The 23,828-nt window shown below is 46.2% G+C and overlaps 2 protein-coding genes across 2 annotated transcripts in view; one reads left to right on the top strand and one right to left on the bottom strand.

Annotated features, from left to right (window-relative positions):
* Positions 1-18,891, top strand: part of hid1b (HID1 domain containing b) — a gene marked incomplete at its 5' end in the record, with an annotated part of 33,041 nt that extends 14,150 nt beyond the window's left edge. The window contains 10 exons of the mRNA XM_080835892.1: positions 4,713-4,803; positions 14,244-14,395; positions 15,654-15,732; positions 16,137-16,301; positions 16,563-16,790; positions 17,104-17,270; positions 17,915-18,001; positions 18,194-18,285; positions 18,476-18,634; positions 18,760-18,891. Coding sequence (XP_080692018.1) covers positions 4,713-4,803; positions 14,244-14,395; positions 15,654-15,732; positions 16,137-16,301; positions 16,563-16,790; positions 17,104-17,270; positions 17,915-18,001; positions 18,194-18,285; positions 18,476-18,634; positions 18,760-18,823 — 1,284 coding nt within the window. The 3' untranslated portion in view covers positions 18,824-18,891. The remainder of the gene's footprint in view (positions 1-4,712; positions 4,804-14,243; positions 14,396-15,653; positions 15,733-16,136; positions 16,302-16,562; positions 16,791-17,103; positions 17,271-17,914; positions 18,002-18,193; positions 18,286-18,475; positions 18,635-18,759) is intronic.
* Positions 18,892-19,825: 934 nt separating this feature from the next.
* LOC308362729 (proton channel OTOP3-like) lies at positions 19,826-23,355 on the bottom strand (the record flags this gene model as incomplete). Its single annotated transcript, XM_080835456.1, has 7 exons — positions 19,826-19,996; positions 20,421-20,597; positions 20,725-21,407; positions 21,812-21,966; positions 22,229-22,287; positions 22,404-22,540; positions 23,007-23,355. 7 exons carry the CDS (start codon positions 23,353-23,355, stop codon positions 19,826-19,828), a joined length of 1,731 nt encoding a protein of 576 aa, XP_080691582.1.
* Positions 23,356-23,828: the final 473 nt, after the last annotated feature.

Here is a 23,828-nt window from a genome sequence, read left to right as displayed (position 1 = left end):
TGAAGAGCTACAGATGACACTCTACTTGAAATTTCTACCACCTGTTGCAATTATATTGAGAATCCCTCACTTATAATAATCATGTCCTAAGTGGTTGCCATCAGATTCAAGAATAAAACTAGCGGAAGATGTCTCATTTATGAAGCAGGAACGTCTCTGAACTGAAGTGAGTGTCTGCTGCTCCGGAGAAACAGGAAACAAATGCTCATTGATGCGAGTATAGCTTTTTCTCAGCATTGGAAGTAAATTGGTGATTATTACCTCCAGCAAGGAGGTTATGCGATCGGGTCCGTTAATTACCTCCAGCAAGGAAGTTATGCGATCGGGTCCGTTAATTTATTTATTTATTTGTCTGTCTGTCTGTGGACAAGATTTCTCAGAAACTACTGGGCGGATCTTTCTGAAATTCACAAGAGGTGGATCTTGGTCCTAGGACATCCCCATTAAAAAATTTCAGGATGATCCGGATTCTGGATCCGGATCTTTGTTTTTACACCTAAAGTGACATTTCTCGAAAACCAATGACCGGATTTTAATGAAATTTACAATGAATGTAGACTTTGGGCTATTGTTCAGATGAACGTTTTAGATCTTGCTTTACTATCAACGTCAACCCTTGCTGGAGGTCAGAAATCTCTGATTGCTCTTGTTGCAGCTGTTATTGTTTACTTTTGTGTTTGTTTGATTGGTGTGTGTGTGTGTCTGTGTGTGTGTGTGTGTGTGTGTGTGTGTGTTTGTGTTTATGTCTGTGTACATAACTCGTCCAGTGGATTTTTCTTCTAGAGCTCTAACTCACTCACTCACACACTCTCTCGCTCTCTCTCTCTTCCTCTCTCCCACCCACACACACAGCATTGTGTGATTACATCATCATCAATATTACATCACGTTCCTAATGCACTTTGGGAAATCTCCAAAGAGCTTGTGAAATGCCCTATTTTTAGTTGTTTAACCCTCCCCCTAAAAATACACCCAGAAGGCCTGCTACTGCTCAATGACATCTGTCTGGCTCTCAGCTGGGCAAGGCTGTGCACAGACATTTTCGGGGGCAGGAGCTTTATGGAATCAAATCAATGCCATAAATATTTTGTATCTGTAATATAGATTTTGTATCTTTAATATAGATTTTGTATCTGTGAAACCATCTACACTTTCAAAACCTATCTACAGATACGGATTTCAAATACGAAATGTATCTGCACTTTCAAAAACTATCTTCAATTTCAAAATCTATCTTCACTTTCAAAATCTATCTGCAGATACGGATTTCAGTTACGAATTACGGATACGGATATCAGAAACGAATTACGGATTTCAGTTACGAATTACAGATTCTTTTTGGCACTGTTTTGACGTCCTTCTAAAGAGCCAATCAGAGCTTTTGGCAGATTTTCTAAAGTGCCAATCAACACATTGTATCCTGTACTGACTAGCCAATCAGCGCTAGTTGAATTTGTTGTGACCTAGGCTAGCCCGCTCATTATTCAATACTTCTAAACCTAGATCTGACACCGCTCTGCCTAGGGAGAGATCTGGGGTTTCCCCCGCATGGTTTGAATACAATTGGGTGTACCAACGCCGGTGGGGAAGTTACACAAGCATGCCTTATGTCTGGCCCAAATGGACAGTGGTTATGACACTCATGTGGGAATGCGGAGCTCTGCATGCGAGCAACGTGTAGTTTTCCTCGGCACAAAACTCGTAACTCTCCGCAGGCTCTGGAGATTCGGAGATCGTCAGACTGTAGAGTACTTTGTAATACCACACTAAACTGTCAACGTTTAGGGCTCTGTTCACTGCCTTCTACCATGTAAGAGCTGATGAACACCTGTACTATTTAGTTATTCTTAGGCTCTGGCGATTCAGAGATCGCTTGGCTGCAGAACGCATTGTAACTAAGAAATTGGTCTCAGCCACATCTAACAAATAGAATCTAATGAAAGTGTGGCGAGAACTCCAGCTTGCTGCCTCATATATCTCTTCCACTGAGACGCTATTAAACTCGCTTCCACAAAAAATACACAATAAAGCGTTTTCAAGGACTTCAGAAAATGGTTACAAATAGGCTACCCCAAAGTGCCATGAAAAGAAACGAAAATGACATTGCAAGGTGGTTTTGAAATCAGGCTGGTCATCATCCAGTTGTTGAGGATGCATATGCACTTAACGTTATACCCCCACCACCACCTCTGCATGTGTCTGGAGAACAAGACAATAGCAGTCTGTCTGCTAAATGTTCTCATCGTGATAATGGTTCATATGAATACTGTTCATGGTTAACTTAATTAAATGTGAATAGGCAATCGGTCACAAAAATGCTAACGTTAGCGTTCGTTAGCTACCAAAGCAGATCATAATATCTTCCATACAACGACAAGGATCTGAGAAACAGGTGGAATGAAGTGTGGAGTGAAAACCACTGACGGTGACTGACTTATTAACAACTCCAAATATAGGCCTTCTTACTTGTGCCATTTCTCTGTGTCTGTTTCATGACTGCTGCCTGCAGTGCATACACCGTTTCACTCAACTCTCCCAGCAGTTGCCAGCAAGCTAGCGCTGATTGGCTAGTCAGTACAGGATACAATGTGTTGATTGGCGCTTTAGAAAATCTGCCAAAAGCGCTGATTGGCTCTTTAGAAAGGACGTCAAAACAGTGCCAAAAAGAATCTGTAATTCGTAACTCAAATCCGTAATTCGTATCTGATATCCGTATCCGTAATTCATAACTGAAATCCGTATCTGCAGATAGATTTTGAAAGTGAAGATAGTTTTTGAAAGTGTAGATTCATTTCGTATTTGAAATCCGTATCTGTAGATAGGTTTTGAAAGTGTAGATGGTTTCACAGATACAAAATCTATAGTACAGATACAAAATCTATATTACAGATACAAAATATTTATGGCATTGATTTGATTCCATAGAGCTTAGGCTAAAAGAAAGGGCACCTCTCAATGGTAGTTATTTATAGAAAACATAAAGTTACCTATAGTAGCATATAATGTATTTGTTTGTTTAATGTTGTAAGTAGGCATATAAGCTACAGCCTAACATTCCCTTACTGTAATAATAACCGATAACCCAAAGCCCATAATAACAGGTATCAATGAAGGCATGGATCAAGCTGTGCATTTCCATGACATGTCAAAGCATAGACTGTCAGCCCATGGCCACAAGAAAGGGATGACAGATTGGCTGACGTTTTTTTTATTTCAGAATATGATGCCATAGACTATGCTATTAACTACTAGCTAACCGAAAGTGACAGAGCGATAGCGAGGTTGATACGGCAAAGCCTCAGTCTGATATTTCCAGGCATGACCGAACGATCGAGGTTAGTAAGTTGTTTATTAAATGGCAGTTTTAGCTATCATTTTTTAAATGAAAAGTAATGGTAATTGTAAATCGAAAACATGTGGTTTTGCTCATCTCTCAAGTCTTCCTACGACGCGTCACAATTTGTTTCAGGCGTTGCCTAGCAACCAATTACTTGCTAATTTCAAGTTACAATGATAAATAGAAAAACGAACAACATGGCTCAGCTAAAATGACTTTAATTTCCAGTAAAGTAACTACACAAGTGATTTAAATTATAGTAGTCTAGTCTTCATCATCACTTTCAATAACACATTTTCACTGCTTCTGAATTTCCTCATTGCTTTTTATGTCTATCAATATCGCTCATTTTGAAGATGTTGTCAGAGGGCAATAACAATCTGTATCAGACTGGCAGACCGGCGAGGAGGTCAATACGCGGCTGGCATGACTACCCATTAGCCAATCAGAACGCTCGTACCGTCGTTGCCATATAATAATAATATTGAATCCATATGTATTTGAATGTTCCTAAGTTGCCTCACAAAGGAACTTTGTGTTTGTTGTTAAAGCTTGCTGGTAGGCTATTGTCTAAGTTAGGCTACTGCTTGGTCCATTGAAGGCTGCATTTAGATGTCTTAACAGTGGTTTAATATCACAATGATAAACACTGCTGAGGTGACCTGGCTTTCACCAATGAAGGGAAGTCGGGGATGCAAGAATGTTGCTCCACAAGGCGCTCAATTTGCGTGCCTCACTGTGGTCGAAAGAGGTGAAGGGTCTTGCATGGTCTGGCAGAATTAGACCTGAAATGCAGTTGTCAGGCATAGTAACAGCACACTTTTAATCGAAAATTGATGTCATGACCCAAATTAAAAATACAAAACTAAAATATAGAATCAAATATATAAAATGATATCCTGCAAAAATGGCACCAATCAAGTCGGAGGGGACAAGGACAGTTGCTTGAGCACCACCTGGGGACTGTCTGCACATGCCTGCAGCTGGGGTTCCCAAGTGAATTATAACCATATTACAGATATGGATGGCTTCACACGTTATGGACTTCAGAATGCCAAACACTGCCAGAATTATAAAGATCTGTTGGTGATTTGGGGATTAATGAATGCAGAACATTAATTTGAAACATTAAACACATTTTCTGCAGTCATGGCTCATCTGACATTCCATTGCTAAGACCAGATGGCCTATATTTCAGTGTGTGGTTGTTGACAGCAGTGCTGCCCCCAATGTTGGGCAGTGTGTTATCAGTGTTAACCTCTACTCAGAATATGTCACACAGTGCCAAGTGGTAAAGCACATCCAGATGGAATGTGAGTTACAGGGACACGTGATGCTTGATATTCTTTAGTGACAGGGTTTGGATGTCTTTCAGAAATTCCTGTTCTTTGTGCTGAAGAGCAGCGATGTGCTGGAAATTCTGGTGCCCATCCTCTTCTACCTGAATGACTCTCGAGCCGACCAGTGTGAGTATGGCGAGGGGGTGTGTTTTCTGTCTGTTCCTCTCAAATCTGCTAATGTATGTTTTGATCTGTTTTTCTGTGTGTCTTAGTGGTTGGGTGGGTGGGGGGGGTGCTTGTTTGTGTTTGTATTTACTTCTGTCATTTGGTGCTTTATGTTTCTACTCTTCTGGTGTGTGTGTGTGTGTGTGTGTGTGTGTGTGTGTGTGTATATAACTTATCTCCTCTGATGTGTGTGGGTGTGTGTATGTATGTATATAACTGTAATGTCCTCTGGGGTGTGTGGGTGTGTGTGTGTGTGTATATAACTGTAATGTCCTCTGGTGTGTGTATGTATACAACTGTAATGTCCTCTGGTGTGTGTGGGTGTGTGTATGTATATAACTGTAATGTTCTCTGGTGTGTGTGTGTGTGTGTGTGTGTGTGTGTGTATAACTGTAATGTCCTCTGGTGTGTGGGTGTATGTATGTATATAACTGTAATCTCCTCTGGTGTGTGTGGGTGTGTGTATGTATATAACTGTAATGTCCTCTGGTGTGTGTGGGTGTGTGTATATAACTGTAATGTCCTCTGATGTGTGTGGGTGTGTGTATGTATATAACTGTAATGTCCTCTGGTGTGTGTGGGTGTGTGTATGTATATAACTGTAATGTCCTCTGGTGTGTGTGTGTGTGTGTGTGTGTGTGTGTGTGTGTGTATATAACTGCAATGTCCTCTGATGTGTGTGGGTGTGTGTATATAACGTAAGTTATGTCCATAACTATGGATCTATGAGACCGAACGATGACCGTCACCACGGTCTACACCATGAATGATACCTCTTCTCGTTACCTATCTCGAGACCATAATACCAAAAGGGTCATGTGAGTGACCGGGGCTGACCCCGCAGCATAAAGCACGTCCGGGGACACGCCCCCTTTCTCTTGCCTGGAACGCCTCAGCCTGCCCCGAGCGACAAGAGATGGTGACGGTCATCGTTCGGTCTCATAGATCCATAGTTATGGACATAACTTACGATCTATTTCGACCTCACTCAGACCGTCACCACGGTCTACACCATGGATGACTCATACCATCAAGGTCGCGAGGGACAAGGAACTACGCCTCTACAACCTCCTCGCCACAGAAAGCACCGCTTCGCTCAGTGGAGCTGGTGCTGCCACATTGACCCTATAAAAACGCGCAAAAGTGCAAGGTGCACTCCATGAGGCAGCTGCGCAGATTTCCGCTACGGAAACCCCTCTAAGAGCAGCCCAAGAGGTGGCCATACTTCTCGTCGAGTGTGCCACCAAGTTACCAGGAACAGGCAGACTTAGACTGCCATAGGCCTGTGCGATGGTGTCAACCACCCAGTGTGACAGGCGCTGCTTGGACACAGGATTGCCCCGTTTGGCGCCGCCATAACAGACAAACAGCTGTGAATGGGTGTGCCTCAGAGACTGCGTACGTGCCACATAGGTTCTTAGCGCCCTTATCGGGCACAGACTCCCCAAGTTCTCCCCAGGTAGGGCGGGTTCTGGGTGGAAAGAGCTGACCTCAATCACCTGATTCACCGTCTGCGAGTTCACGACTTTAGGGAGAAAGGATGGGTTCGACCACAGTGACACCCCAGTGAAGTCGGCCTTCCACCGAAGACACGGCTCACTGACGGACAGAGCATGAAGCTCGCTGACCCTCTTAGCGGAACAAATCGCAAGGAGAAACACTGTTTTTTGTGTAAGAAACTTAAGGTCAGCCTGGTCTAGTGGCTCGTAGGGGGCCAGAGCCAGTGAGTGCAGCACAGTGGCCAGGTCCCATGATGGAGCTCTCAACGCCCTGCCTGGCCGCAGGCGGCGTGCCCCCTTGATAAATTGAGAGACCAGGGGATGTTTCCCAACCGTCTGTCCATCGACCGGCTGGTGACCGGAAGAAATGGCTGCTGCATAAACTTTAACAGTACTGGACGCTCTTCCCAAGTCCAGAAGTGACTGAAGGAAGCCCAAAATGCTGTGCACGGAACACGTCACTGGGTCTACCTGTTTGATGTTACACCAGTCCAAGAATGCGCCCCACTTCTGGCTGTAGCAAACCTGCGTAGAGGGAGCCCTGGCACTCCTTAGGGTGTGCATAACTGCCTCCCCTAGCCCCTGCGGGAGGGGCTGAGGAGTGGCCACGCCCACAGCTGGAGAGGTGCTGGATTGGGGTGCCAGATCTGACCACCTGCCTGAGACAGGAGGTCTGCCCTGACTGGAAGGGGCCATAGCTGCCCCTGAACCAGACGGAGGAGAGCGGGGAACCACCATCTCCCTGGCCACTTGGGAGCTATCAGCAGGACCTTGTAATGGCCTGTGAGGACCTTGTGGAGGACATAGGGGATCAGGGGAAGAGGAGGGAAAGCATAAAGCTGGCACAGCGGCCAGTCTTGGGACAGAGCATCCTGGCCCAGAGGTGCCCATTGGTCCCTCATGGAGAACCACCTGTCGCAGTGAGTCGTATCTGACGACGCAAACAGGTCGACCCGAGCTCTGCTGAACTGAGACCACAGTTGCGCTACCACACTCGGGTGCAGTCTCCACTCGCCCGGGAGAGGGCCAGTCCTGGACAGGAGGTCTGCCGCTCGGTTCTGCACCCCCGGAATGTACACTGCTCTCAGGGATGCCAGACGGGTAAAGGCCCACACCAGAAGTTTCCAGGCTACCTGGAGGCTGCGCAGGGACCTGGTGCCCCCTTGGTGATTTATGTGGTACACCGTGGAGGAGTTGTCCGATCTCACTAGGACATGTCTGCCCCGGATAAGGGGGAGAAGTTCCATGAGGGCAAGATGGGCTGCCCTCAGCTCCAGCACGTTTATGTGCTCGCCACTCCAGCGGGAATCCCATGTACCCCGCACTGTCCTGCCTTCCCAAACTGCACCCCAACCGGTTTGGGAAGCGTCTGTCGTCACAACCACCCTGCGGGATGGGATGTTCCCCAGTGGGGCCCCATGACCTAGGAGGGCCATGTCTCCCCAAGGACGTAGTGCGTGCCTGAATGGCCTTGTGACCTTGAGTTTCACCCGCCGGTCTCGCAGGGGATGAAGGTTGAACGCATTCAACCACCTCTGCAACGGCCGAGCTCTGAGGAGGCCTAGTGGGACCACTGCAGCTGCCGCCGACATAGTACCCAGCAACCTCTGATACTCCACCAGCTCCAGACGTCTGCCAAGACGGAACCGGCTCACCAGCGCTAGGAGCTTGGACACCCTCTGTGGGGTTAGCGAGGCCCGCATTGTGACAGAGTTTAGTTGCAGTCCCACAAACGTTATGTTCTGTGTGGGACGGAGGTTGCTTTTCTCCAGGTTCACCCTGAACCCTAGGCTCTGTACATGCTGGATGACACTGTCTGTGTCTTTCAGGACTTGGGCGCGATCTGGGGCGCAGATTAACCAATCGTCCAAGTAAGGCAGGATCTTCACGCCTGATGCCTGGAGGGGGGACAAGGCTGCTGCCACCACCCTTGTAAAAACTCTTGGCGAGAGAGACAGGCCGAAGGGCAGAACCCTGAACTGGTAAGCCTGTCCACGGAAAGCAAACCTTAGGAAAGGTCTGTGGAGTGGGCAAATCGGCACGTGAAAGTACGCGGAAGTCGAGGGACGTGAAAGTCGAGGGACGTGAACCACTCCCCGTCTTCGACGGACATTAAAATTTGCTGTGTGGTCAGCATTTTGAATGGCAGCGCTTTTACAAACCTGTTTAGACGCCTTAGGTCTAGGATCGGGCGCAGACCTCCGTCCTTTTTCGGGACTATAAAATACTTGGAATAAAACCCAGCGCGCTGTCTGTCGGAGTTTACCCTCTCGACAGCTTCCTTCTCCAGAAGGGTTAAAATCTCTCCATTTAAAACTTCTGCCTGAACTGGGTCTTTGACCACGGTCATCAGAACACCAGAGAAGGGAGGGGGGCGCCGCCGAAATTGAATCCTGTAGCCGTTCGCCACTGTAGCCAGCACCCATTGGTCTGACACGCTCTCTACCCAGCTGCTCAGGCCTAGCTGGGAAACGGCTAAGGCAGGCGGCTTCACACCGCTAGGAGGCTCTACCCCGAGAGCCTGCAGCCTTGGGGGGTTGCTGCTTCTGGGGTGATGCCCTGGGGAAAAAACGCCGCTGGTGTGCCGGCTGCCGCTGTGGGGGTCTTCCGCCCCTAGGGACGGCAGGCTCCACGAACTGTCCCCTGCCAGTGCCGCTAGCACGGGACTGAAAAGGTGTAGGGTAAGGGCCTCTGTGCCGGTATGACGTAGCGGCCGCCCTGCCAAAGGTCAGACAAACTGACTCTCTCGTTTGTCGTGACTGCTCAGCCGAGTCGAAGACACCCTGAGAGTCGGGATGGAACACTTTCCCCGGCATCACTGCCATCTTGATCAGGTCCTTCCTCACACTCTCTGGAAGGGAGGTCTGTGCCAGCCAGATCTGCCTGCGTGCCAACACCGCTGAGGACATGGCAGCGCCAATGTCCCTGGTGAGCTGGGAGTGGGTGATGAGCGCAGAATCCACCAGCGACATGGTGTCCTGATCCTCTGGATTAACAGTCTTCCTGATCGCTGCCAACAAGATGGCCAGCGCATTACCAGAGCGTGCCGCCCGTGCAGTCGCATTGTAGGAACGGCACACAAGGGTGTCCGTCTTATGGCACTCCCTGACTGGGCACCTGGGGTCAGCAGTCACCCGAGCTGGGCCAAGAGATGTCAGGGCCGCTATCTCCCGCTCGACTGGTGGCATGTCCGTCAGGCCTGAGCCTACCTCAAGCTGGTCTTTAGTCAACCTGCGACACCCAGGGTTAAACTGCGGTGGGGCCGTTGGATTATTCCATGACCTCTTAAGCATCTGCAAGTAATCCGGCGCCGCCGGGACAGAGATGACAGGCTGGGACTTGGAAATGCCAGCCCAGACCCCCTGGGCTGGAGCCTGGGCTTCAACCGGCGCACTCAGACCCACAACCCTTGCCGCAGAGAGGACCCTTGACAGGACATCTGTGGCTGAAAACTCGCCCTCTCCTGTGCTCTCATGAGTAGAGCCCGCACCCGCCAGCGAAGACGTGTGCCTCTCCTGCTCAGTCACTACACTAGTGTCAAGCAGAGATTCCTGTGCATACAAAGACAAAATGTCCTCTTGCTCAGCACTCTCACCCTGATATGAGGGCAACTCCTCGTGAGAGGGTTCACACAGAGCGACGGAGCCACTACCTGTGGTAACGTGCGCTTCCACCTTACCCAGCCTCTCTGAGAGGCCCTTTATGGCAGCCAAGATCTCAAGATGAGCTTGCTCCTGGGTTACGGGGTCACTTACGCGTTGCCTCTTGGAAGACTTAGCCGCGCTGCGTGCCAGTTCACCCCCAGCAGAACGTGCGCTTGTGCGCCTCTTTTGCGCTCTAGTACCCTTCCTGCCCCCTCTGACTGAGGGAGATGGGGAAGACGCTCTCGGGGTTTTAGCCTGCCCTAACCTCTCTGCTCTCAGCGCCCGCTCGTCCAAAGGGAGATCCAGAGCGGCCACGCATGGGTTCTCAACATCCTCAGTCACATGTGCTATCCCCAGGCAGATGGGGCATTCTCTATGGCCATCACGAGGGTCCATAGGTGCCGAGCAGGACCAGCAGGCATGGGAAGCCATCTCAAGGCTATGCTAAGAGCACCCTGCAAGCAAGTGCCTTATCAAGGTAAGCAAGTAGGTAGACTTACCGAGTGCGAACACCCTGCTAATGCAACAGAACCCCACTAAACACCCACTGCACGCGGACGCACTGTTTGGGCCACCAAAACAGGAGGACTTATTGTGTGCGGACACACAGCCTAGACACGACACACCACGCCCAAATGGGTAGAAAACAAGACTAACTGTGCACGGATGCACTGCTTTGTGAAGCACTGTTTAGGGCTGAGAACAGAACACACTGCCTATGAAGACAACAAAAAAGGCCTACTGTGAATAATAATAATAATATTCCTGTTGAGACTAACAACTTGTATACTTACCGCAACTGACTGACAGGAGAATGGCTAACTGCTGGAAAAACAATACAATCTAGCTGTGTGCGGACACACTGCTCAGTTAGGAGAAAGCAACTACCGTCTCCCAGAGACTACTACATATAAACAAAATCAGCTTAATATGAAAAATAAAGCTTCTTTACCCAGCAGTAGACTGGCGACAGTGAAGGCTGACCATGCGCGGACGCACTGCTTAATCAAACAAAAGAAACAGGCTCACCGAGTGGGCACGATAATACGTTAGCAAACAGCAAGGTTTACTGTGCGCGAACGCACTGCTTAATTAACAAAGAAACAGGCTCACCGAGTGGGCACGATAATACGCTAGCAAACAGCAAGGCTTACTGTGCGCGAACGCACTGCCTAATTAACAAAGAAACAGGCTCACCGAGTGGGCACGATAATACGCTAGCAAACAGCAAGGCTTACTGTGCGCGAACGCACCGCTTAAACAAACGAAAAACGCAGGCTCTTAAGAAGTGTTGAGCACAACTACGGCCTAGCAAACAAAGTTTTACTGTGCACGAATACACTACTTACCGCACGAGGGAAGTCAACAAACAATTCCCACTGCCCAACTCTGACAATACAATAAGATACGGACTTACCACACAATCCACAGGGACACTAGGCGCCTGCCGCGAAGGAACGGATTGATCTATCGTGGAGTCCAAACAGCCAAGGGAAAATTCCTTAACACACTTACCGGTCCGAGATGAGGCGAGAAAGGCAAGAGAAAGGGGGTGTGTCCCCGGACGTGCTTTATGCTGCGGGGTCAGCCCCGGTCACTCACATGACCCTTTTGGTATTATGGTCTCGAGATAGGTAACGAGAAGAGGTATCATTCATGGTGTAGACCGTGGTGACGGTCTGAGTGAGGTCGAAATAGATCTGCAATGTCCTCTGGTGTGTGTGGGTGTGTGTATATAACTGCAATGTCCTCTGGTGTGTGTGGGTGTGTGTATGTATATAACTGTAATGTCCTCTGGTGTGTGTGGGTGTGTGTATATAACTGTAATCTCCTCTGGTGTGTGTGGGTGTGTGTATATAACTGCAATGTCCTCTGGTGTGTGGGTGTGTGTGTGTATGTATGTATATAACTGTAATGTCCTCTGGTGTGTGTGGGTGTGTGTATGTATATAACTGTAATGTCCTCTGGTGTGTGTGGGTGTGTGTATATAACTGCAATGTCTTCTGGTGTGTGGGTGTGTGTATGTATGTATATAACTGTAATGTCCTCTGGTGTGTGTGGGTGTGTGTATGTATATAACTGTAATGTCCTCTGGTGTGTGTGGGTGTGTGTATATAACTGCAATGTCCTCTGGTGTGTGGGTGTGTGTATGTATGTATATAACTGTAATGTCCTCTGGTGTGTGTGTATGTATATAACTGTAATGTCCTCTGGTGTGTGTGGGTGTGTGTATGTATATAACTGTAATGTCCTCTGGTGTGTGGGTGTGTGTATATAACTGCAATGTCCTCTGGTGTGTGGGTGTGTGTATGTATGTATATAACTGTAATGTCCTCTGGTGTGTGTGGGTGTGTGTATGTATATAACTGTAATGTCCTCTGGTGTGTGTGGGTGTGTGTATATAACTGTAATCTCCTCTAGTGAGTGTGGGTGTGTGTATATAACTGCAATGTCCTCTGGTGTGTGGGTGTGTGTATGTGTGTATATAACTGTAATGTCCTCTGGTGTGTGTGTATGTATATAACTGTAATGTCCTCTGGTGTGTGTGGGTGTGTGTATGTATATAACTGTAATGTCCTCTGGTGTGTGTGGGTCTGTGTTAGGGATGCAAATGATTAATCGACTTTAGATTAATTGTCGATTAAGAGGTTGCTCGATCAAAATGTATTAATCACGATTAATCGCTAGAGGGCGCTAGCGCGAGAGACCGGTTGAAAACAAATGTTCTCTGTGTAATGCGGTATTGAAATACAATAGTTCCACTAGCTCACTCAGTTATCATTTGAACACCGTGCATGCTGCTGTCCTGCATGGCACCACCAGTTCACCTGGTCAACCTAAAATCACAGCTACACTGTATTATACCTTCTCTCGCTTACTGCCGCGAGTTAAGGCTTATAGTCTTAAAACTCAGGTTAGCTATTAGCTCGTTAGCGGGCTAGCTCACTGAGACTTCATAGAGTTAGCTACCTAGCTCGTTAGCGGGCTAGCTCACCTTGCTATGAATGTGAATGTCTACTCCCGCGCTAACGTGTACCCGCGAGTTTGGCTCATGAGAGTTAGTAAGTAAGTAAGTAAGTAAGAGTTGAGTTGGCTATTTAGCTTGATAGCGGACTAGCTCACTCAGGCTTAATGATCAGATACCTAGCTCGTTAGCAGGCTAGCTTACCTTTGCCTGATGGCTTGTCATTAAGAATGTAACTACTCTATCCCTCACTACCGTGAGCGCGAGTTAAACTTCATAGAGTTGTGTTGGCTATTAAGCTTGTAATAGCCTAGATGCATAATCTATAGGCTCAATAATATTCTGTTTGGCTGTATTTCATTTCTTCTATTCTTTTTTGTTTTATGTCTGTTTCAAATGCAAGAACTGAGCCAGTCCATAATTTTTTTTTTTTTTTTTTTTTAATTAATGAATGGATTTTGTTATACCATAAAAAAACTTTTCTGCTTTCTTTTCCTAATGCATAATTACTTGAGGAATGTATAATAGAATAGAATAGAATTATCATAATGTAATGTAATATAATAATAACTCAACTATTTAGCTGATATTTTTAAAGGCCCTATTGAAGCACTGAAACTCAGGTGAAAAACGCCGCTTATCAATTAATCGAAAGTCGATCGATAAGATTATCAACTAATGATTAATGGATTAATCGATAATTTGCATCCCTAGTCTGTGTATATAACTGTAATCTCCTCTAGTGTGTGTGGGTGTGTGTATATAACTGCAATGTCCTCTGGTGTGTGTATGTGTGTATATAACTGTAATGTCCTCTGGTGTGTGTGTATGTATATAACTGTAATGTCCTCTGGTGTGTGTGTGTGTGTGTGTATATAACTGTAATGTCCTCTGGTGTGTGTATGTATATAACTGTAATCTCCTCTGGTGTGTGTGGGTGTGTGTATGTATATAACTGTAATGTCCTCTGGTGTGTGTGGGTGTGTGTATGTATATAACTGTAATCTCCTCTAGTGTGTGTGGGTGTGTGTATGTATATACAGTAACTGTAATGTCCTCTGGTGTGTGTGGGTGTGTGTATATAACTGTAATCTCCTCTAGTATGTGTGGGTGTGTGTATGTATATACAGTAACTGTAATGTCCTCTGGGGTGTGTGTGTATATAACTGTAATCTCCTCTGATGTGGGTGTGTGTATATAACTGTAATCTCCTCTGATGTGGGTGTGTATATAACTGTAATCTCCTCTGATGTGGGTGTGTGTGTGTTTATATCTAATCCTCTGTGTCTGCAGCCCGTGTGGGACTCCTCCATATTGGTGTGTTCATCCTGCTCCTGCTGAGTGGGGAGAGGAACTTCGGCGTGCGCCTGAACAAGCCCTTCTCTCTGCGCGTCCCCATGGACATCCCGGTGTTCACCGGCACACATGCAGACCTGTTGGTGGTGGTGGGCACTCAATCATTTTCATCACTTCGTTAATTTGCTTTTTTATCATTTGTTTTCTGGTAGTTTGTCTGAGGGACTGGGAGCTGAGGTTCAGAAGAAGTTGGCTTAGGGCACTCTCTTCTATGTTCTGCTCTCGGCAACAAAAAGTCTGAAATTTATAGGAATTTGGATCAATGGACTTAGAAAAGAGTGGTCAAATTCTACCAACATTTTGAGTGCATCTCAATGGTGGGAAGGGCCCTGATTCAGCTCTTGAGTTGTGTGGGGCAGCTCTAAGCACCTGCAGTATACTATTACAGAGTTGTGTCTTGAGTGTTTCAGTGGAATGCTGAAGGTTGACTTTGTTGGCAAGTTTCAAGTTAAACATGCTTCCCTGGACATGCCATGATTTTTGTTTCTGGCATATAAGTTGCCAAAATGTCTAGGATTTAAAGTAGCTGCTGTAAACCCACTTCAGTTTTTGCCATTATGCCAAGGTCATCTGCCAATGACAGGCACTTCACCTGATCCTTTAGAGGGCCTGGTGCTGAGGAGGTAAATTAAGATTTTGGCTGATTATTTTATATAATTGGAGAATAGGGTGGGGCTATATGGGCAACCTTACCCAACGCCTCATTGTTGGGGGAGGGGAATTCTGTCAGAGAATTTCCCATTTTTACAGCCCATTCATTATTTAGATACATAGATTTGTATTATGGTTTTCCCTCCAATTCAATTTTCTTGTCATTTTAGAAATAGCGATTGAACCATATAGAATCAATGTTCCTTTACAAAACAAAAAAAACATGAATAAACCTTTGATTTCTCTCTCTGTTTCTTCTTCTCTGTCTCTATCGCGCTTTTATTTCTATGTATTTGTTCCTTCCTGCATTCCTTCTCTCCCTTCTCTCGCTCTCTCTCCTCCTCTATCTCTCTCTCCCTTTCCTTTCTCGCTGATTCATTCACTCCTTCTCATTCGATCTGTCTTACCGTCTCTCCAACTCTCTCTAGTGCCGCTGTGCTTCACTGTGCTATTTTAGTTGACGTTAAGATGTGGTACAACATGTCCTAAATGCTGCCAGAGTGAAAGGTTAAGTGCCAACTATGCAGCAATTCAGTTGGGATAAAAGCATCTGCCAATTTCTTTAATGTATTATTTATATCAAAACTGAATAAACTTGCTCGCTTTAGACCCCAATTTTTTTTTTTTGGGATGTTACTTGACCTGCTCATGCCCCTCATTTTCCAATGTTCTTTGTTCTTACATTTTATACTGAAGGTTTTCCACAAGATCGTTACTAGCGGCCATCAGCGTCTGCAGCCTCTGTTTGACTGCCTCCTCACCATTATAGTCAATGGTGAGTACTACTGAGGCAGTGTCTCCCCCTCCTGGTCTCTTCTGCACATTACACTTGTTAAAAGTTCATAAACAATGTACTTTGAAAATGAGAGAAAGCTATAAGGTTCCTTCCAAACTTATAGGCTATAGCATGGTTATCTGACATATGTGGCATCTATCATAGTTGTTTGCTGCTGAGTGGACTGTTCTGGGAGCTCTGTGCCCGGAGAAAACATGCGTTTTTGTAATTGTACCATGGACATTTGGTTGTAACAATTATTATTAGATTATTATCTTCGAAAAACAAACAAATAGAAATCATCATTGAGGAGATATGCAGATAAGTAGGACTTTGGGATAATGGCAACTTGTATGCCAAAAAAGTGAAGTCAAACCATTAAACCTCATATGTCTTTACCACAGTGTCCCCTTACCTGAAGAGTCTGTGCATGGTGGCTGCCAACAAACTCCTCCACCTTCTAGAGGCTTTCTCCGGGAGCTGGTTCCTGTACTCCTCCACCCAAAACCACCACCTGGTGTTCTTCCTACTGGAGGTCTTCAACAACATCATCCAGTACCAGTTTGATGGTGATGCTTTATAATGATTCGTCAGTACCATGTAGTTGATATTTTCATCCATAAACCACAGTCACTGGTACAATGGTTCATAGGCTCTTGGAATAATTAGTTGGACTACTACTAGTACTACTAAAAACAACTGAGGTGTTACTAGGATATTCACAAAATACTGGACCCTAATCAGATCTCAAAATCTTTTGTTTGTTGATTTGTTTGTTTGTTTGTTTGTTTGTCTGTTTTATTTGTTTTGTCATCCTGAAATGCACACAGGTAACTGTAACCTGGTCTATGCCATCATCCGCAAGCGTAACGTGTTCCACCAGCTGGCCAACCTGCCCTCGGACTATGTCTCCATCCAGAAGGCCCTGCAGAGGAAGAAGAGGACCCCTGCCGGCATCTCCCATGCCTGCTCCATGGAGTCCATCCCCATGGAGGGCTCTTGTCCTGCCGTCCCTGCCGAGCCAGGAACACTTAAGACCAGCCTTGCTGCCTATCCAGGTGAGCCTCCTCTTCTCCAAGCACCCTCCACTTTCAAGACGTTAAAGGAGCCATACATTACTGCTGCACTTAAAGCAGACGTGCCACAATAATCAATGCATAATTTGTCAACCACACGTTCATTCTTTGACTTCCCAGTCGATGAAGCATATTGAGGTATTTGAGTTAATACCATACATGTCTGATGAGGAATGTTGCTGTACATCAGCCTCTGTGCCCCCTGTGACTATATTAGAAATGGTTGTAATACTGCTGTGTTGATCTGTGCTGTAACTATGCACTGGAGATGTATTATTGGGATGCTCATCCACAGGCATTGAGAAGCTGACGGAGAAGGCACAGGTGTCAGAGGACGGCACCATGGTGGCCCTGCAGGACAGCCACTCGTCTCAGGAGAGACACTCATCTCAGCCACAGGCCGACCAGAGCGCAGCCGCCGGAGCCAGCGACACAGAGTCCCACTCAGGAAGGGACAGTGAGGTCAGGAGCCACGCATGGGGTACTGCACAATGCAGGACTTCTGTGTTATTCAGATACCTGCATTGGGTAAAACCCCAAATTATATTTTTTACTTAAAGCAACACTATGCAACTAATTTTGGTACTCTCCTCGAATTCGCTTTGATAGCGCATGGTCATGTGAAGGACAGATAAACCCCTTTGTCTTGCCCACTAGCCATCCAGGATATGCACTATGTAGTTCTGTGTTCCGGGCTAAAACACTCTGCAAAACTGGAAGAAAAGCTTCCACAGCATGACATTGCCAGCTATACTGCCAAAAGACAACAAGTGTTAACAAGCTTCTATCAGTGCCAACTGAGCTGTTGGTATTGTGTGCAAGGTTTTTAAATGCCTTTTAGGTAGTTAGCTTGCTAGTTTTGGAACAGAACTACTTATTGCTGCTTTAAGTTTGTGTTCCAGGTTAAGCAGGTTCTCAGATTGCCCTATGCAAAGTCACCTGGCTAACTCAAGTTTGCGTGCTACCACAGCACCACTAGTAGCAGATGAAACCCCTGACCTTATGAATTAAGTTTGCAGACGTCTGTTGAACATTGGAGTAGAATTCCACCAATCAAATTAATTGACATAATCTGAGATGTGTGTTTCATTTAATGTCAATGGCAGGATGTTTTCTACAGTAGACCTGAAACGACTAGGAGGCGCATGTCCAGCACATCATCGTCTGTGTACTGGGTTCCCACACCTGAATGGGTAAGGACCACACTACAATATATATGCATCCATCAGGCACACATTTTCACTACATAAAATCCATTGTGGTGAAATATGAATATGATGCCAGAAATGTTTAATTGCCCTTATTTCTCACTGCTACGGTCAGACTGTTCCTGTTATTTGCTGGGTTTTTACTTCTGATAATAACCGTGGCCTGTTCTCTCTCAGGTCCTCTCCTGGAAGAGTAAACTTCCTTTACAGACCATCATGAGACTCTTGCAGGTGCTGGTTCCACAGGTGGAAAAGATCTGCATCGACAAGTGAGATACTAAGCACCATGTCATCTGAAACCCAGAACTTCTCTATGACCTAATGATGAAACATAATGTATGTGCAGGATTATTTCTCTGTGTTAGTGGGATTGTATATGGTTGGTGGCATATGAGCTGGAAAGACATGGTTAACGATAAAAGTGTATGGAAAACTGAAATGTATATGTGTTTATGCCAGGGGCTTGACAGATGAGTCTGAGATCCTGAAGTTCCTGCAGCATGGCACCCTGGTGGGCCTGCTGCCCGTGCCCCATCCCATCCTCATCCGCAAGTACCAGGCCAACATGGGCACTGCCATGTGGTTCCGCACGTACATGTGGGGTCTAGTGTACCTCCGGTAGGTTAAGTGTGTGTGTGTGTGTGTGTGTGTGTGTGTGTGTCTTGCTCATTCCAGGCCAATATAAATGCTCAATAACAGGTACTATTTATGTGCTCAGCAATATTTTGTGTCCCTGTTTACAGTAATGTGGACCCCCCAATCTGGTATGACACCGATGTGAGACTCTTTGAGATCCAGAGAGTCTAAGGGAAGTGTGCCAATGAGAGCAAGAAACAGTGGAGAAAAACTACAGGGACACTTCCTGTTTTGAAACTCTCAGCCAATGACCTCCTGCCCAACCGCTTGAGCTGCCCAATCAGTGAAAGAGGAATATGAGGGAAAAGAGACACCTGTCGCCACGCCAAAAGGCCCAGGAGGCCATTTTGTTTCCATGTTTTCAAGATGCCTGATTGACCTTTATTAATTCTTTAACCATGAGCTTGCCCTGGAGGCATGACTAAAGTGCTAAATGCACTTCAAATGACTCATCCAGTGAGCCAGCCACCTTCAGTGTTCTTCATTTGATACATTTTACACCACCTATGATTAATCCTCCCCCCCAGCCCCCGGCCCCCCACATACATATCTGCATCTGTGAATATGAGACCACAATATACTGGAAGTTTTACAAATATTCTGTCGTACGGTGCACTGTGTGGCCTCCTCAAATGGGATTTGTCATTATTTTATTATGACACATGGAATTTAGAAAGAATCATGGATACTCTGTATCTTTGTAGTGTATGTAATTGATCATGTTTAACTCATAATTCACTTACACAAAGGTAAGGTATGTCATTACGTTTCCATGGAGAGATGAACTGTGACACAAAATACAAAGGGAACTTTGTAAACAAACAAAAACTTGTTATCTCTCAGGTACATCATTAAAAAATAACTGTCAATTTTTTCCTTTATTAGTCACTATGTAATCTGCAACGTCCATCAACAGTGCGACAGATGTTTGTATTTTTCTGCATGACTTATTGATACTAGTTTGGAACAGGCACTGTGACCATGGACTTAACTTCACACAGCCCAGAAAAACAACACATAGAAACATATACCAAGAACTACATATAGAAAACACAAATTATTTTCTTGACACTGAACTTCACACAGGCTTGAATGTGAGACTGTGTATCGCTGTTAAGGAGTGTCTGTATTCTTCACTGGACCTGCTTGGGGGTTGGCTGGGTCAGGGGACATTCAGGCTGAGATGAGCAGCTCCATGAGGGCCCCTACCGAGTGCATCCTGTAGAACACGCCCAAAGGCTGGCCCAGGTTCACCAGCACAAACCAGGTTGTGAAGCCGTAGAAGTCTTTCCCCAGTCCGTTCTCAAACTGCGGGTGGGCCCCAAACGCTGGGATCACCCACAGCTGGACATAAAGAAGGTGTAACCAGATGTTATCCGATGTCACCAAACATTGAGGTTACATAGTGGGGCAACTATCACCCTTTACCATGGCAGGCAAATGTGACGTGAGAAACGGTTGACTTATTAAAAATGGTGAGTTATACTTTATCATGACTGTTCTGTTGGTTCACTCACTAATGAAGAACATTTCAGCACTATTAACCATAAAGCATTTGTTCAGGTTCACACATATGTTATAGTCTAAAACTGTCTTACCTACAGTAAAAACCTCCATGCCATTGTTAACAAACATTTTCAGCACAGCATTTGGCCCACTGCATTACATCACATCATACATTACATGTTGTTTGTTATACATGAGCATTACATCAACATTACCATACACTGAATCTAACTTGGTTGTACTCCCAGTACCATCCACATACCATGATGTTGGAAAGAATGAGGAAGGAACAGATCTCCTGGATCACCCTTTTGGTCTTGGGATGTTTGTGATTTGATTCTTCTCCATGGTGGGGTGCTGGTGCTCCTATACCTTGATCCAGCAGAGAATGGTCGACTGGTCCATCCACTACAGTTCCTTGCTCTCGAGTCTTCTTTTTCTGTTAGTGGCCAGGATAAGAATTGATAATTAGTTATTTTTACTTAGAAATATAATTCTATACTTCTAATTCTACTCATCATCAAGAGTTCCGTAAAGTCAGAGAAACTCAACCAGACGCCACTAGCCTTAAAGATCAGGCTCCTCTTCCTGGCCCTCCCATCGCTGAGGCTTGGGTGCCTGTGGAGGCCCTGTATGATGAAGATGTTCTGCAGCAGCAGCTCCAGCAGGCTGAGCAGAGAGTAGGACAGATCCAGGCCTCCCATGGTATCTCCGACCCCCACAGCCAGCGCCGCCACCAGGGAGAAGTAGGAGAGGGACAGCTGTCCCAAAGCCGCCGCCACCAACAGCATCACGTCCAGGCTGCGCGTGGGGTTGTGCCCGTCCTCGTGCGCCCTCCTTTCCAGCTTGTGCACCACCATGCCTGCCAGCGAGCAGAACGACATCACAGGCATGACCGCCAGGTGGTAGCCATAGAAGAGCAGGAAGGCGGTGAGGCGGCGTGCGTGCTGGCTCACCCACACCTGGTACAGGACGAAGATGGTGGTGCCTACCACCAGGACCAGGAAGCCCAGCAGCGGGCCAAGGATGATGCCCCCGGCATAGATGATGCGGAGGGTCAGCTTCTGGGCCTGGTGGGGGTGGGTGCCGGGATGGATCTGACGACCCACATTCTTCCACATGACGTAGAGCATGCAGCTGGCCATCAGGTAGAACTCAATGCTGAACGGGTAGAGGACCTCAATGCCCTTCTGGAACATGAGGCACGGCGGGTGCAAGCTGCACAGGCACAGTGTTGAGTTGCTGAGCCCTGTGCAAATGACATAGAATCGTTTGTATAGTGTAACTTTTGTAGCTCAGTGCAAGTATAGTGTAATTAATGTAGCTCAACACACGTTTTTAAAACAACTTTAAAAGGCCAGGTACCATTTAAACCGGTACGCCTTCTATCTCTTCTATGCATAATATTTATCTTGAGCTTTAATTCTGTCCCATAAAGTTGAATCAATAACTGCATCATGCATCTAATTCATCTCTTATATAGTAAATAATGCGGTGATTAATGCTTTATTTCTTATATAATGAATAAGCTGTGAATAGTGCTTTATTTCTTATAAAGACCTATGAATAAGCTGTGAATAATGGTTTATTTCTTATATAAACCTATGAATAAGGCTTTTATTCATAAGACCCAGAGTGTGCTTCATTCTGTACCTGCTTCAGGTGTGTCTGCATCAAGAGCCAGTGGGTTGTTGCCCACGGCCTCTCTCTGCTCTTTCTCCATCTCCATCTCCAGGTGGATGGTGTCCTCGGTCACTGCATTCAGCCAGAGTAATAAATCTGCGCTGAGCAGGACAATCAAACCAGACCTGAGGACACCACACACACACACACACACACACACACACACACACACACACACACGTACACAGAAAGAGAGAGAAGGAGATGGACACGCAGATACAACAATTTAATTAAAAGCATTGTACTATAACAGCTCAAAATCAACTGAAAAATCACAACCTGTCCACTCAAGAAACTAAATTAGATCAGGCACACAACAAAAGCCATTGTGGTGCAGTGTGGGTGTTCACCAAGGGCACGAACACATAGCACAGAAACACCCAGCACCTGGTGAGAATCTTGTTCTTATGAATGCAGTCCTTGGAGTGGGCCCAGAGCAAATACGTCTGCAGGGAGGAAACGGGTTGAATTAATGATAACATTGACCACGAACGTGTGAGGGCTGACATAGCCTTTGTTGCGCTAGAGATGCACTAGAAAGTTAATGCTGTAGGTCACCCACCTGCAGGCCCAGGAACGGAGCCTCCACGAAGGGGAAGAGGACCTTAGTGACGGGCTTACAGCCACTCATCATTATGAAGTAGCCCATTTTGAACACATGCAACAGGAGACTGAATCCAGCAAAGATCACCAGAACCACTGTGAAACACAAGGAAGAAGGTTCCAGAAAAGACATACACAGCAAAGGACTAAATCGCATATGTATCGTGCCAGTATGACCCCACATTGGTGGCTTATTGTTCATTCACAATTCAGAAGACCAACTCATTAAGGTTGGTTATCAAGCATGTCAATGGCCCTGAGTTTATCTCGCGCTTGCTTGTTTATTGCCTATGAAATATGATCATGTTCCCATTCATCTCCCCCTAATGAGTTTTTATGGTTTGATAAACTAACCTGAGTGGATGGGCTTAGTTACCTCATTAATCTCATGTCTCCAGTACTACATGACAAAACGTTTCACTCCTTGACCTAACCTACAACACAGATTCAGTCAACCCTGTGCAGGTCTCCCTACATGGACTTATGCAAGCATGTAATGAATGTAACTGAGTGAAATGTTTTGCAGTAACGCAGGAGGAACAACTCACAGGGACAGACTTACCTGTGACTGTGATTCCCCCAGCATGGTGGTCCTTGTGGGGAGATGCCCCAGGCAGGTTCCTGGCCCAGAATAGGTACCACAGCATCCAGGCCATGCCCAGCCCCATCAGCAACAGTATGTACAGCATGGGCTCCTGGTGCCTCAGCCCATCTGGGTGGAAGGCGTCCCCGGCCACCAGGGCAGCGCCCAAGAGCACCACGTTTAGTCCCAGCAATCCAGACAGCAGTCTCCGCCCGGTGGGGGCCCACACCAGGACCGGGTCGGGGTGTGGTGCCTGGTGTCCTGTATCAGAACCCGGCTGAAGTCCATCAGGTGGTCCCCAAGATTCCTCCAGCTCTGTGCACCTCATTGCTTTTTCTGAGTTTCTTGTCACCGACAGCATGCTGTATTGGCTCTTGCACGTTTTTAACTGGTATGTTTGTTTTTGATAACAGCAAACTCTTTTCAGCTCTATTTGATCAGCGGTGTGATTTGTCTCTCTCTCACTCACTTTCTCTCTTTTCTCATATCTCCTCTCTTTCTGCACTTCTCCACCTGCACTGACCCTTTCTCCCTCTTCCTTGCCAGTACCCAATATCCAAGGTCTGTGCCGGTTCTCAGCTCTAACACCCTAGCTCAGTATAAATGGCATTCTGTGTGTGTCAAGTGAAAGAATGGGGGAGTGTTTGTCCAGGGATCGCAGACACAGGTAAGGAACCAATGACGTGTGTGAGTGGGTGTGACTCCATATGACAAGGTCAAAACAGATATGGACATGTGGATGTCACTATTCAAAGGTAAAATAGGTTTAATGTAGTATGCAGTATACATAGTCAGTCAACA

The sequence above is a fragment of the Sprattus sprattus genome (genome assembly GCF_963457725.1).
Source record: "Sprattus sprattus genome assembly, chromosome: 3".
NCBI lineage: Eukaryota > Metazoa > Chordata > Actinopteri > Clupeiformes > Clupeidae > Sprattus > Sprattus sprattus.
Note: the sequence above shows the minus strand (reverse complement) of the source record. Positions and strands in the feature narration are given on the sequence as shown.